Consider the following 17,473-nt stretch of genomic DNA (forward strand, 5'->3'; position numbering starts at 1 on the left):
ATAAACAGACAGTAGTATATATTTAACATAAACCCAACTTTTTTCGTTTTAATGTTTGTGTACAATTTAAAAAAATTAACAGGGTTATTCCATAATTAAAACCACTTTATTCCATAATAAAAACCACTTTATTCCATAATTAAAACCACTTTATTTTAAAATATATAAACTTAAAAAAATTATATTATTAGTATGACACAAGAAGGAAAGACCCGAATTGAAATTACTAACGAAACGGTTAAAAATGTTAAAAGATATTTAGATCTTGAAAAATCTAATAAAGAAATTCAAGAATTAACCAACTTATCCGTAAATTAATTAAAAAATTTAATGATGGCTTAACAGATAAAGAAATATTAGGTGCCAAAGAAGGGCCGAAATTTAACGTAACAGTATAATAAAACAGTATAATAAAAAATGAAATGACATATTTAAATAATGACAGTTGTTAGTTCAGCAAGAGTTTGTAAAAAATTTAAATATTGGACTCACAAAGTTATGTAAGTAAAATTTTTTTAAAAATGGGATGTACTAGAAAGAGGCTAACTAAAGTACTAATTGAAAGAAATTCTCCGAGATTTTCAGACGCCAGACAATTATTTGCAAGAAAATTAGGAAATTATAATTATGACCAATTAGTATTTTTAGATGAAACAGGTTTTAACCTGCACACCACTAATTATGGATATTCATTAGCAAATCATAAAGCATATGTTACTGTCCAAGCCAGCAAAGGTGTAAATATTAGCTTGATGATGGTTATTAATATTAATGGAAAAGCTTATTATGAGTTAAGTGACGGTGCGTAAAAACAATTTATAAGAGAGTGAAAGCATTGGCAAAAACAAGAAACACGATAAAAGAGCGCGTTTGCTATCTACTAGACACCCGATCAGGTAGTTTTGCTAATTTTTACGAGCATCTTAGGCAATATTTATTGTTGGCGTTGTCTAGAAATTCTTTCATTTAAAAATAAATATTGAACTTGAAAAAATTTGTAGAAAATGTTTTTTGTAATTTTTCATAATGTATTTGTTTTATTAAATAAAGTGTTTATAATCTTGTAATAAAATGGTTTTAATTATGGAATGAAGTGATTTTAATTATGGAATAAAGTGATTTTAATTATGGAGTATAGTGGTTTTAATTATTGAATAAAGTGGTTTAGATTGTGGAGTAAAGTGGTTTTAATTATGGAATAACCCTGTAAAAAACTATTCTAAAACCACTTTAGCCCCTTGAACATTTGGGTCACAAATATTAAATATCAAATACGTTTAATTAAAATTTTTTTTTCAAATTTATGTCTTGTTGGGTATCAAAGCGAAATTATAGTATGCACCGGTGTTGTAGTGGTTAGAGTTTTGGCTTTAAAACTAAAGTCCGTGGTTCGAAGCTGGATTTGACCGTATATGTAGGCCTTTGTAGTACTCTCATAAGACCGTAAGGATTTTTAGAAGCATACACACACAAATAATAAAAACAAAATTATAATTAAAAAATCTTAAAAAAATTCCCTTTTTTCATTTTCAGTTTTTTTTTCTTTGCCGTTGACTCTTGCAAATCAATAACATAATCTGATCAGTCAGTCAGAACCTGGTTTCATAAAAACTAATTTTGACGCTAATCTAGAAGTTATTATTGGTAATCGGTATCTCGTATATAATTCTTCACACTGTTTGACACATTCAGGGCTATAGAAAGTTCACGCCACCTTTCTTAACGACGTCGCATATATCTTTAGTGTAAACATTAAAGCTTAAATATCTCGATTCTCAAGTAACCGCTCCCACCACTGCACCAGTGGTGTCGCAGTGGTTGGAGCGTGGCTATTATTATTTGAATGTGCATTGAATTTTATTAAAAACTAAACCTTTTTTTTTTATTACTTAATGCTTTAAAATATTCTGAAAAAAACCATAAAAACTGAAAATTCTAACATTTGGATAATATTTTTTAAATTATAAACCAAAAACCGGGCGTAATATAATTTTAAAATTATATTACTATAACAATAATAACAACAACAACAAATATAGAGTATATAATGGATTATAGTATGTTATGGCATTTATATGTATGTATGTATGTATGCATATATAGGGCCGACGACACGGGTTTCAAAGTGGAGGGGCACAATCGTCAATTTTTAAAAAAAGTCCTATATATCTAGAATTTTCCCTTAAAAAAGAAACAAAAAAAAAAGTTTTAAATAAAAAAAATGGGAGACACGTGCCCCTCGGCTATTACATTTCCAGTAACTATATATATATATATATATATATATATATATATATATATATATATATATATATATATATATATATATATATATATATATATATATATATATATATATATATATATATATATATATATATATATATATATATATATATATATATATATATATATATATATTTGTGTGTTTATGTATATACACGCATTAGATATGTGATATTACATCCATTATGTTAAACAATAGGTGTTTTGAGATCAACAATGATTGGAAGACGACTTGGTTTATATTGTAAATCACATATTGAAGCATTAACAAATGTTGTTGTTCCGTCACTCCAAATTCCGTATGCTAAAATAAAAATTGCATAAAAGAAAAATTATTTTAAATTTTTTTTTATTTCTAAACTTATTTGCTCAACAAGCAATAACTATTAAGTTAGGAGTTACTAGAAAAAAAAACAGTGTTAAAGAGCGAGAAAAATAAAACTTGAATTGATAAAGGTTATATAAGGTAAAAGGTCGGCTGCCGTTTCTAAACGATCAAAAAAAGAAGACTTTTTGTTAGGACAGGAGTATAAAGTTGAGCAAATAGAGCACTTTAGATGTAAGATTATTAAGAAAATCATTAATGTTGATAAGAAACAATACAGGACCAAGAACAGAACTTTTTAGTACCCCAGAAGTTACTGGAAATGTAGAAGAGTGTTGGCTTTTGAGGATTACTCTAATAGTGCGGTTAGAAAGAAATGATTTATATACCACAAAAATTTTCTCAGATACACCATATGAAATATGTAACATGAAGTAAACTTATAGAAATGACCAAAATGCCAAATTTTGGTCAAAACCAATAGCCCTTGCTATTGGTCTTGACAAAAATTTGGCATTTTGAAAAAAACCAGACGAATAAGAATTTTGGAGCACATAGGAACAGTCACAGTAAAAGGATAAGACTTAATTGAATGACGAGTAACATAAGAGTGAATTTTAATAGATGGCACAAGAGACGCAAGCTCTTTAGAGCAGTGCCCATTATAGTATTTATAGAAAAGAGAAAGATTGAGCTGTTTGTCAGCTATATCAGGTAGAGCACGACTAGTGGAGAAATGATACTGATGAGAAGTTCTTAGCAAATTTGTCTTTAGGTGAGATAACAAAATTTGAACCAGACAAGAGAGGTGGAATAACAGATTTACCATTGTTATAGATATTTTTAAAGATTCTCCAGAAGCCACGAGAGCCTTATTTTTGAGATGAAATACGAGATTTCGTGAACTGAGAATAGCGTGCTTTGGCTTTAGACAAAACCTTCTTATAATGGTTTCTAGCAGTTGTAAACAGACGTCTGTTTTCTGGAGAATTGTTTTGCTGATAGATTTAAAAGTAATGGTTACGATTGGATATTGCAGCAGCACAATAATATATATATGTATATATATATATATATATATATATATATATATATATATATATATATATATATATATATATATATATATATATATATATATATATGTATATGTAGAAGTGTTTAATTGAGAAATAACTTTAGCATTGGAAGCCAGCCAAACTTCCAAACCTTTAGTCTAGAAGGAATAAAAGCTTATGAGATGTGCTTTGTGCATACATATCATAGATATAAACATATATGCTTGCTATTTATTTAGATGCTGGCATACAATATCCTTTAATTTTTATAAAAACTTTAGCATTATATGGTGTAGTATTTGCCGAAGTAAAAGATGATCAGATGATGATGATGAAGATGATGATGATGATAATAATGATTATGATGATCATGTGATCATAATAATGTTTATATATGCATATATATACAAAATATAACATAAATTTTGAATTTAAAAAAATATACTTTAGGATAAATAAATGTTTATGCAGCCCCGGTCACAAATCTAGCCCCAGCTATGTTTTATCAAACCGGGCCCCAACCTAGGTCAAATATTAACCCCAGTTACTTAAAACAAGCAACCATTATTAGGTTATGAGTTATTTAAAAACAAAGGATAGGGTAAAAGATTAACTGAAGACTTAAAAAGTTGAAGGTTTAATGAGTAAGGAAAACATAAAGACAGGTTAATTTCTTTATGTTTTCCTTGAAAACATGAAGGCATTCACCTGTTAATTTGTGAAAAATTTGTCGATGTGTAAGGAAAAAAAATCGATGAATAAAAAATTTTGCTGCATTATGAGACAAATACAGTAAAAAGATGCAACTTTGTTGAATGACAAGTCAAGAAAAATGAATTTCTTTGTGCCATTTAATAACCACAATTACTTTACAGTCAACTACATACATTTTCAAATGGTGTAGTATTTTATCTGTTAGATCATTTATGTAGATGAAAAATAGGAGTGCTCCAAGAACAGATCCTTGTAGCACACTGTTGGAGAAAGTCGTTCATTCAGATTAGTTAGAGGTTAGAGTTATATATATCTATATAAATATATTTGTCAGGTCAGGTTACCGTGCTCCTGGTAACATGTAACCAAGTACAACCTGCTTTATGTTTTGCTGCCTTGTAGGATACACCTTAAAAGGCAAAGGCAAGGAGATGCCAACTCCGACTTATAACTCCCCCTGTCTTGGGGCTTTTGGTTGAGTAAAGGCTAGAGATGTTGTCTCGATAAAAATACTTATCTTGGGCAGATGTTAAATGCATCCGGCTACTGTCTTGTTTAAGGCCTCCTAGGCAAAGACTAAAGGGGTAAACAGAATCTATCTGTTGACCAGCCTCGCACCCCTTCTTCATCTATTAGGCTGGCGCAGATGTATTTTAAATACATTGTTTCCAGTTTAGGATGTTGAATGCTGGATCTTCTTGATTCAATGCATGCGTTTTGCTTATATCTTTGTTTTTATGACAAGGCAACTCATTCTATTATCTCCTAATGAGGGTACAGCTCTAAAAGTTTTATGGTTCTGAGGCCGGCTGGTAGTCAGGTTTTCCGAACTCTGTGGTAGCTCTCAGAGAGGTTGATTCCATCAACAGCTGAAAAATATCAAAATATTAACAGCGCCATGTTGCGCATGGATAGTGTCCCTGTTTGTACTTTTAATGTGCAGTGCCAAGGCCACATTTGGAGCCCTTTGTTACAGCTTACGGTTTATTAATAGTAATGAGGCAATTGCTTGGGTTATTAAACAGTGTTCTGAGTACTATCTATGCTTTGAGTCAAGTTCTTCAACAAATTTAAAAATGAATAAAGTACCAAAAACTATAAAACTCACAAAACCATCGTCATTACCAAGTTCTCTAAACCTATCATTCACTAATATTCGTGGTCTTTGAAGTAACTTTTCTTCTGTTGAGTCTTACCTCGTGCAAAGTTCACCAGACCTACTTGCTCTTCGTGAGACTAATTTGAGTTCAGCTGCCTCATCTTGTGATCTTGGTGTTGATGGTTGTCTTCCTTTAAATCGTAAAGACTCCAATAGTTACATGCTTGACTTGGGCAGTTACATTTGTAAGAACTCACTCATTTGTCGTGAAACTAGGTTTGGATCCACAAACTATTCTTTTATGTGCTTACATTTAGCACTAATTCACTCTATTGCCTTTCTCTTTGTTCTATATCTTTGTTCTATATCACTCTCCTTCCTCTCAAGACTGCACTTTTTTTGATGTTATTTCTGATCATATTGACCCAGCCCTCTCTCTTGATCCAACAACCAATATTGTTGTTGTCAGTGACTTTAATGCTCATCACACCAAGTGGCTTGGCTCTAGCATCAGTGACTCTGCAGGCATTAAAGCCCACAACTTTTGCCTTTCTCAATCCTTAACTCAAGTAGTCAACTTTCCAATTCGCTTTCCAGACAACCTGAATCATTTACCTTCTCTACTCGTCTTATGCCTTGTTTCTTCTCTACTCGACTTATGCCTTGATCACAGTTTGATCTCTCTAAAACTATTATCTCATTCTTCTTTATCATCTGAATCCCCCTATCATCGTACTTCTTACAACTACAGTAAAGCTGACTAGAATTCTTGCCGTGATTTTCTTTGTGATGGCCCTTGGGTAAAAATCTTTTGTTTTCCTGAAGACAAATGCGATTCTTACATAATTTCGTGGATTCAGGCAGGCATGGAATCTTTTATTCCCTCTCAATGATTCCAGGTTAAGCCTCACTAAAGAGGTCTGTTTTGTTTTGCTGATATATATGGAATAGTGGGCTTTGGCATTTGACAAAAAAGGTTTTGTCAAATGCCTAAGCCCGCTATTCTCAGGTCATGAAATCTCGTAATTCATCACAAAAACGTGACTTCTAGAGAATCTTTAATAGTATTAATAATAAGGGCAAATCTGTAATTCCACCTCTCTTGTATAGTTCAGATTTTGTCACCTCACCTAAAGACAAAGCTGAAATATTTGCTAAGAACTTTTCATCAATATAATCTCTTGACTCCACTAGTTGCGTTCTACCTGACATTGCCAACAAATAAGTTGATCTATTGCTTGACATTCGTATCACTCCAGCTTCTGTATCTAAAGTGATTTCCTCCTTAGACTCTTCTACAGCTTGTAGCCTGAACAACATACCTGTTAGGGTCTTGCAGAAGTGTTCTCCAGAGCTGTCATCTATACTTTCAAAACTATTCAATAAATGCTTATCTCGTATTCCAGCCTGCTGGAGAGCAACATCCATTATCTATATTTTCAAAAATTCTGGAAAGCGATCTAATTAGTCTAACTACCGCCCCATTAGTCTTCTTCCTATCATAAGCAAGGCTTTTGAATCTTTAATTAACAAACATCTAATCTCTCATCTTGAATCTAATAACTTATTTTCTGATCATCAATTTAGATTTTGATCTTCTCGTTCTACAGCTGATTTGCTGACAGTAATAAGCGATAGGTTTTATCATGCATTAAATAAAGGTGGAGAAGTTAAGGTCATCACTCTTGATATTTCTAAAGTTTTTGATAAAGTTTGGCATCCTGGTCTCCTCCATAAGCTTTCTTCTTATGATGTATCTGGTAATATTTTAAGATTATTGAATTCTTTCTTTCCAATCGTAGTATAAAAGTTGTCCTCAATGGACAGCACTTTTCTTCTTATTCTGTAACTTCAGGGGTCCCTCAAGATTCTATCCTTTGCCCTATACTCTTTTTAATTTACAATAACAATCTTCCAGATATTCTCATATCTAAGGTGGCATTGTTTGCTGATGATACTACCATTTATTCTTGTCGTGATAAGAAGCCAATATTCTCTGATTGCTTGGAGGGGGCATTTGAGCTTGAAATGGATCTCACTTCTGCTACAGCATGGGGCTCACAGTGGCTGGTGAACTTGAATTTAGATAAAACTCAATTTTTTTCAGCCAATCGTTATCACAATAATTTAGATCTTCCTGTATGAATGTTAATGTACTTGATGAGTCATCTACCCTTCATCTTCTAGGATTAACTCTTTTTTCCAATCTTTTTTGAAAACCATATATCAAATCCATTGCAAAATAAGTATCTGCTAAGGTTGCATCTCTTTATTGAGCTCAACACTTGCTTACTCCGGATTCTATTCTCTATCTCTATAAATCTCAAATCCGGCCTTGTATGGAATACTGTTGCCATATCTGAGGTGGATCTTCTAATGATGTCCTTTCTCTTTTAGACAAGGTGCAAAAGTACATAGTAAACATAGTTGTACCTGCTCTTACAGGCAACCTCCAACCATTATCACATTGTCGTAATGTTGCTTCTCTTTCTCTTTTCTACAAATACTATAATGGGCACTGCTCTAAAGAGCTAGCGTCTCTTTTACCGTCTACTAAAATTCATTCTCGTGTTACTCGTCATTCAATAAAGTCTCATCCTTTTTCTGTTACTGTTTTTAAGTGCTCCAAAAACTTTTATTTGTCTAGTTTTTTCCCTCGAACATCAGTTCTTTGGTATTCGCTTCCTTCATCTTGCTTTCCTGATTCATATAATTTTCAATCCATTAAGTTGTCTGTCAACCGTTATCTTGCTCTACAATCTTTATCTTTTCTCTTCCAGTAACTTCCAACTCTAATTAGTGGTTGCTTGCAGCCTTGTTGGAAGCTACTTTTTTAAAAAAAAAAGAAAAGAAGCCACTGCAATCCAATATATATATATATATATATATATATATATATATATATATATATATATATATATATATATATATATATATATATATATATATATATTATATATATGTATGGTCATAATAGCGCAAATAATAAGTTATATTAAGACCATATATATATAAGTTATAATAAGACCATATATATTAAGTTACAATAAGACCATATGGTTGTAAGTGCTCAAATAATAAGTCTTGTAATAAGTCTTATAAATATAACAATTTTTTTCAGTTTCAACAGCATGTTTTGATTATACATTAACTATTTTCAAGTATAAATTGTTAAATGCAATAACTATTTAATATATAGTGAAAACAAGCATTAACTTTATTTGTCAGTCAAACAAAAGAAAACATGAAAGGTGTGAAATCCTATGTCATAGAATAATGGAAAATGTAGATAATTAGTGTGACACATGTCATAGAATAATGGAAATGGTCGATTGAAGCTGGAGTGATAGCGTGTAATAAAAAACCTGTTTATTAAGATCAGGTTTTCCCCACTTAATGTGTAATGCTTCTTTGATTTTTAACTGATGCAAAGTTTGGGCATTGTCTTATTCTTAAAAAGGGTCTTGATTGGCTACATTAAAGCAACTGGTCTTTGAATAAATATGTTGATTTATATGAGAAGTTTTTTAATTTTAAATGTTCCTAAATTCTCTTACTCAAATATCGAGCGGTTTGACCCACATAACTAGCATTACAGCGTTTACACACAAATCTATATTTGAGCAAAGATGTTGAGGAGTTTTATCTTTTGTTGAAAGATATGTATTAATTTTGAAGGATGAGAGAACCAATTTAATAATAGGAGTATTACAATATTTTTTGCATATTTTATTTTGAAATTGTTTTGACATCTTAACAATAAAATAAATTGATATTTGAGGAATTGAGGAATCAATAATTTCTTCATTTTCTTTTTTATATAGTTTGTTTAGGTAGGATTTAAAAACGCTGTTTATTCAGAGAATATGTTTAACTAAATTTTATCAAATCAGAATATAAATTATTTTACTAAATTAGAATTTAAATTTTTCAGAGAATATGTTTAACTAAGTTTATAAGAGAATATGTTTAACTAAGAATATAAATTAGACCATTTATTGTTAGTTTTATAAATCTTATCTATTAAAGTTTTTATCATGCCAGGGTTAGGGTCAGGGGTCAATCAATTTTGTATGAAATATAGGTATAACTAGAAAGTAAGTACTAGTTATACCGTAATATTTTAATAAACCTGAGAAAGTTATGCTAGTAGTTTAAAAAAATATCATTGTTGTTGTCAAAAAGAAGAAAAAGAAGAAAAATTGTTGATTTACTTCTTTTTCTATGATAAATTAAATATTTTTGTATTGATGATTCATATAACTAAAAAATTTAAAAGAGTTGCCTTTGAATAAAATAAAAATAACATCAGCATGACTGCGATAAAACAAGGGTTTGTTACCTGTGTAGTTTAATAAACTTAATTTTTCCATATGATTTATAAATAGATTAGCTAATATAGGAGCAAGAGGGGACCCTATAGTTATACCATCGTGTTGTTCATAATATTTGTTATTAAATAAGAAATGATTTTTTGAGGTGAAAAATAAGATTAATTCAAAGTGTACTTTTTTATTAATTTCGAAATTAGGATTATCATCAATAACAAATTTCTAAAGTTTCCTGTAATGATATATTTGTAAATAAATTTTCAACATCAAACAACACCATATATTTATTTAATGTGCTTACCTTATTTAAATCCTAAATGAATGTGAACGAATCTTTTGGTGACAATTCGGTGTTTATGTGTGATTTTAGAAGAGAAATTGTACAAATTTTGTAATAACCTTAATTAATCAACATATTTATTCGAAAACCAACTGCTTTAATATGGCCAATCAAGACTCTTTTTCAGTGCCCAAACTTCGCATCAGTTAAAATCAAAGAAGTGTTACACATTATGTGGGAAAAACTTAATCTTAATAAACAGGTTTTTAATAACGCGCTATCACTTCAGCTCTAATCAACCTTTTCTATTACGTATGTATTATTCTATGACATATGTATTACACTATCTACATTTTCCATTATTCTATGGTGTAGGGCTTCACACCTTTTATGTTTTCTTTTGTTTGACTGACAAATAAAATTAATGTTTGTTTTCACTATATATTAAATAGTTTTTGTATTTAACAGTTTTATACTCAAAAATGATTATTGTATAATCAAAACAGATATTGAGACTGAAAAAAATTGTTATATTTATTTTATATATATATATATATATATATATATATATATATATATATATATATATATATATATATATATATATATATATATATATATTAGTGATGTACCGATAACACTTTTTTGGCCGATGCCGATACCGATGCCGATGGATAGGAAAAGGCCAATACCGATGAATTAACTAATTATTAAAGTTTTGAAGATATAAAGCCATAGAGCTTTAAATTAAGTAAATTTTTTCATGGAATCCATACTGGTAAACAAATACTTGGACCCAAATAAATAAACTTGCCTGTAAACAAAGTCAAAATAAACAATTTTTCTAAAAATTCTAAGCGATGCATAAAGTTTAGATTATTTATTATTTAATAATTATCAAAATGCAAGATAAAAGTATTAAAATGCCATCGGTAATGCATATCGGTAAAATAATAAAAAAAGGCCGATGCCTTTTTTTATTATTAAAAGATGATGGCCGATATATATATATATATATATATATATATATATATATATATATATATATATATATATATATATATATATATATATATATATATGTATATATATATATATATATATATATATATATATATATATATATATATATATATATATATATATATATATATATATATATAGATATATATATATATATATATATATATATATATGTATGTATATATATATATATATATATATATATATATATATATATATATATATATATATATATATGTATATATATATATATGTATATATATATGTATATATATATATACATATATATATATACATATATATATATATATATATATACATATATATATATATATATATACATATATATATATATATATATACATATATATATATTATATATATATATATATATATATATACATACATATATATATATATAAATGTATATACATACTTAACATATATGTAAAATATATATATGTATAATATTACACAATAAAAATATATTTAATCTATTAAAAACTAACCTTCATGAATATGCCCAAACACATGTAGTTTTGGTTTTATTCTAAGTTGAATAGAAGAAAGCAACTCTGCACAACCTGCTCTTAAACCAGAAGAGCAACAATCACCATAGCCTAATGGAGGTCCATGAGTTATTAAAATATCAGTGTCATCAGGAATCATATTCCATTTTTCTAAACATTTTTCACCACGCTCAACATTATATGCCCAACCACCAAATTCAGGCTGCCTGTAGATTTTAAACATACTTTTAATACAATAGCATAACTATATTATTGTTGGCTAAAGCCAGTTAGCTTGTTATATTATTGTGAGGATTATATTACCAATAATATGAAAACTAAAACTTCAGTTATCTAATAAAACGATTTGTATGTATGTATGTATGTATGTATGTATGTATGTATGTATGTATGTATGTATGTATGTATGTATGTATGTATGTATGTATGCATGTATGTATGTATGCATATATGGTCATGACAACAGGTTAGGCTTTTAATGAAGGTAACATTCTAAAAGAAAGAAAAATCTGATAAAAAACCACCAATGGTAAGTAAGGATTGTAGGATATACTCAATACTTAATTGTGTACACATTGTATTTATTTTTATTCATTATATTATTTTCTTTTTTTAAACATAACACTTATTTGTAATTTGTTTAAAAAAAAAAAGTTAATAAAAATGATAAATGTGCATGAGATATCTGTCATGCAACTATAGATGCGTAACTTTAGCAACAAAATAAAATTACAAAATAACTGTAATAAAATAAAAATACTAATGTTAGTTTTATGTAGAGTTGCCTTTCTCAAATTCATCAAATTTATTTTTAAAAGTACTGACATTAACAGTATTAATAACATCATTGGTTAGACTGCTCTATTTATAAAAAATTCTATTTATGAAGTAACATGTTTTTCCTTATGAAACTTTTTGTTTGTGTAACCTTCGACTATGGTCTCATTTTTTAAATATAAACCATCTCTAATGTAATTTAGGAGTATTTCTTTTTACTTCATGATATTCTATTATATTTCCCCTTAATTTTTATTTTTCTGTTGTTAACCAAAATACTTTTAATCTCAGCTCATAACACTTTCTATACTACAATTTATATTTATCAACAACCTTTTGTGAGCTACTGTATGAAATATTAGTATAAGTCAAAAAAAAGTTATGTATCAAAAATCCAAAAAAACAAAATCTAAAAACTCTATTAAATTTGTACATCAGTTTTTATGCCAAACAAAGCTATGCTGAGAATCTGATATTAATTTATTTTTTACAAAATATTTCATCAAAGTGTCTCTTTTAGTAATCTCTATTACTTTGCATACAACAGACGTTAATGGAACAAGATGACTGTTTGTTGCTCTAAGTTTTTTTATTTGTTGTTGTTGAATTAAGGAAAATAATATTTGCACACAACGATGCATTCGAAATTGTGTTACTTGAACATGATGGATTAAAAATAGTTGACAATATCATGAAGATTTAGAAAATCAATTAGAACATTTCATCATAACTTTTGGATGCAATTTATCCTCTCTAGTAGATTTATTAATATTTAATTTACATTAATTTTCTGTAACAGTCTCAACATTTATTTCCAGATTTGCAATCAAAGTAGCAAATAATTTTTCAAAAACTTTTAACATTTTTATTGTGAAAAACTGAATAAAAAAAAATAAAAAAAAACGTTTCCCAGCTAATTTTATCAAAGCATTTGTTCATATTTATATAGCTCCCTTTATGAAACACACTTTCTTTTGCGTATAATTGATTTAGAACTTTCTTTTGAAGAGGGTTTTTGAAGCTATGGCAAAAAGTAAGAATATGATTCCCATTTCATCCATGTTGAAGCGGTGAGTGGTGTACTAAATTGAAAATTCTTGAAATTTTTTTTATTATTAAAAGATTTCAAATATTTATAGTTTTTTAATTTGTTTGGTTAAAATTAAGTTTTAAAACATAGAATTTATGTAAGCCATCTAAAAGCAACAGTTTTTGTTTTATATTTTACAATAACTTTACAAACATAATTTAATAATGATATATAGACATGATTTTTTTTGATGATAATTATGATATATAGACATATATTTGATGATAATTATGATATGTAGACATTTTTTTTTAACCAATGTGTATAAACTTGTTAAATTAGGTTACTTATAAATTCACCAAACTTGTTAAATTAGGTTACTTATAAGTTCACCAAACTTGTTAAATTAGGTTACTTATAAGTTCACCAAACTTGTTAAATTAGGTTACTTTTAAGTTCAATATTTGAAATTTCCAAAGATTTTAAAATAATAATTATATATACACATTCTGCTACCCTTTTCAACAGCTTTTGACTAGTGTTCAATGGTTACCGGATACCGGTATCCATGGTAGCGGTACCGATATCTTGATGCAGTATCCATTTTTCTGCATTTGAATACCGTTTTTTTCATTAGTAAAAAAAATTTAAAAAAATTAAAGTAAAATGCTTTTTACCCATTAGGATTCAAACACATTTTCATAAGCATGCTACTACTAATCTCTCAAGCTGTTACACTTAAGTCTTAGACATACACATTTAAAAATATTATTTAATAAATCTTTTAGTAATTATTAGTATATTAATATGTATTATGGACCATAATACAATATTAATATACTAATAATTAGTAATTATTAGTATACTATTATACGTATATGGTAATTATTGATATTTAAAAGACTATGTATGTATTATGGCCCATAATACATACATACAACCATAATTTATGCCTTAACAGTTTATATTATTATTGAAATTAATGTAATTTTCAAGCCACCTATTTAATTTTTTTCTAGATATATAGCTTCGACACCTTATGAAAACTTTAAAATTAAATGTCTTTTCAATTTTCTGACTATCTGAAAGGCAAAAACAAGACCTTGAAACGTGGCACATTTGTTTCCTGTGGGCTTTCAGTTGCATCGTCAACTGCTAAGGTTACAAGTCATAAGCCTAGGCCTTGCTCCAATATCTTCTGCTGACAGTGAATGTGTATGGAGTGTTTTCTCATTTATTCACAGCAAGAAAAGAAATTGTTTCTTAAATGAAACAGTTAAAACATTGGCTTTTATTTATATTAATGCATCACTTTTGGATGAGAAAGATGACATGGATTATTTTTCTGAGTCTTTTGATGTTTAATTTTTTTTTTCAAGCCTTTAATTATTTAATATATTCTTTTATATACGATTGGTAAAAAAATTTGTAATCTAAGGTATTTTTAATATTTATCGTCTGGTTTAAGATAACAATTTTAATATTTATTGCACGTTAATTGTCTATGCCACTTTTTCTTGCCATTTTTAATGCATTTGATTTTGTTTTAATTAAAAAATTTTTATAAATCTAAAATTGAAATTAAAAAAAATTAGAAAAACTATATTGAACATTTAAAATTTTAAGTTTATTTTAATATTTATTGTTTAAACTAAGATAATTTTTTTAATGTTTATTATCTGTTGATTGTGTATGCCCCTTGTTCTTGTTAGTTTAAGTATATTTGATTTTGTTTTAGTTTAATTTTTTTTTAAATTTACAGTTACAATGAAAAAAATTAAAAAAACTACATCAAATATTTTGGATACCGGATAGCGGTATCTAGTAACAGTATCCAATTGACATCATCGAGCACTGAGTGTTCAACGATACCAGTTGGTATCGTGCAACATCAGAGTGCTCATCTAAACTAGCAATTCAAGTTATATGTGTATATGCATACATACATATATATGCATATATATGCATACATATATATATATATATATATATATATATATATATATATATATATATATATATATATATATTAACAATTTGTTATTTGTATGCGCTATAGACAAATAACAAATTGTTACTTGCTTTTCTTATCTTTATTACATACAACATTTTCAGAAAAACAAGAAAAAAACGTACAATATTAAAGCCCTCAGTTGATGTAGCAGCACTCCTTTGTGGCAGCAGGCTTTAAGATATATGTACTGAAGTCTTTGCAGTAGGCTGTATCAGTGTGATATTAGAGATCTAAACACGCATTAATAGCCAAATCAAAATGTGGTTTTATATATGTTTGTGTGTGTTTATGTGAGAGTATGTGTATGTAATATAGAGCTGTATCAACTTATTTATAGTTATTCATTTTCTTTATACCATGGAGAGCCATATATTTTAAAACCATTAATGTAAAGGGCTTCATCTTCAATGTATGTACAATTTTTTAATCTTTTTTTAATTTCTGAACTGTCAATTAGATTGGTTTTATACATATTTGTAGAATTTTTAGCAAATGTAATAGGATCAAAGGTTAACTCATGGTTACCACTAATAACAATAACGTGCTTAAATTTGTTTTTATGCTGATTAAGAAATTCGTTAAAATGATCTATTTCTTCAACTTTACCAACGTTTGAGAAATCTCCGGCATGAATTAGAACATCACCTTCAGGTAAATCAAGTTGTTTTGTTTTATTATGAGTGTCAGATATAAGAACAAATCGAGTATGATCCTTTATTCTTGGTTTTACAGCTGTAAAATCAAGTGCATTTAGTTTTTTTTGAACTTTTTTTTGATGCACATACAGTTTTTCCCACAACTTAGTTGGATTTGCAGTCATAGAATTAACAACAATTTTAACGGCACTGTTTGTGTTTCCATGCTTTTCCATTCGATTAAGGTATTTTGTCACAGTAAACACTTCTTTATTAGATTTCTTTTCTTGTTATTGGTAACGCAGGTTCTTACAGCAGAGTTTTACTGACAAGTTAAGCAGTGTTTACATACTCACAATAATATTATGACTCATATTGACATATATTATACCAACGTTCGAGGGAGCGTATTCACCAAACTTTTTTTGCACGTAAGTTTGACGTATGTTTGACGTATGTTTGTGCGTAAAGCTTGGTTTCCAATAGTTGTAGAAATGTTGTGCAACAGTTGTGCGTTTTTGTTGAACAACAATTGTTGCCGAGATTGGTTTGAATCTATTTCCGCAACCTTTGTTTTACAACATAAACTTTGTTGTACAACCGACGTTAAGTTGTGCAACTTACGCAAGAAAATGTTTCCATATTAAAGCAACATTGTTGTACAACAGTTGTACAACATTCTACAGCTATTGGAAACCAAGCTTAAGTTCAAAACATCCTATTCACGAAACTGGCGCCGTTGCGTTGCGAAAACCCGTTGCGTTGCGAAACTGACGCAGTTGCGACCAGCGAATATTCGTTAAAATTCGGATTACAAAGTTTACTGAAAGGCGAAGTTGACTTCGGCTTCGACTTCGGTGCCGAAGTTGAAATAGAAATTCGGCTTCCAGTTAAATTCGCGAACAATTTCAAAATTTCATTTAACTTTTAAATTCGAAAGCTATAAAGTTTTTTCAACTTTTAAAGAAGAAGAACTATAAAATATACTGTATGTTATATGTATATCAACCTGTTTTTATTGGTTACAACCCTCTTCCAACTCTTTAACTCCGAAAAATGTTTTGGAGTTAATGAGTTGAGAGAGGGTTGTAACCAATATAAGAAACAACTTCCTTGACTTAAGTGGCCCACTTGGCCTTGGGATCATGAGTTCGGTAAAAAAATAAAAACATTTTGGAAATAAGTTTGTCTTACAGAGTCAATATTCGAAAAGTCTTTTTTAGGCACAAAGTCTATTTAAAAAACAAGTGAGTATTTAACCTAATTTTCTTAACGATCTTTTTTCTTTTTAAAATTGACCATCAAAATTTTTAAATAAACTTTGTAAATGTTTTTTTGTTTATGTCTGTTCTTTAAGATACCATAACTTAA

General features: G+C 28.4%; 1 protein-coding gene across 1 annotated transcript; it reads right to left on the reverse strand.

Annotated features, from left to right (window-relative positions):
- Positions 1-1,933: 1,933 nt before the first annotated feature.
- Positions 1,934-16,507, reverse strand: LOC100214514 (metallophosphoesterase domain-containing protein 1). Its single transcript, XM_065792011.1, has 3 exons — positions 15,824-16,507; positions 11,626-11,852; positions 1,934-2,590 (listed from the first exon to the last, which is right to left on the reverse strand). Exons 1-3 carry the CDS (start codon positions 16,336-16,338, stop codon positions 2,475-2,477), a joined length of 858 nt encoding a protein of 285 aa, XP_065648083.1. The 5' UTR covers positions 16,339-16,507; the 3' UTR covers positions 1,934-2,474.
- Between the last annotated feature and the right edge of the window lie 966 nt (positions 16,508-17,473).

This window comes from Hydra vulgaris, chromosome 03 (assembly GCF_038396675.1).
Source record: "Hydra vulgaris chromosome 03, alternate assembly HydraT2T_AEP".
NCBI classification, from domain to species: domain Eukaryota; kingdom Metazoa; phylum Cnidaria; class Hydrozoa; order Anthoathecata; family Hydridae; genus Hydra; species Hydra vulgaris.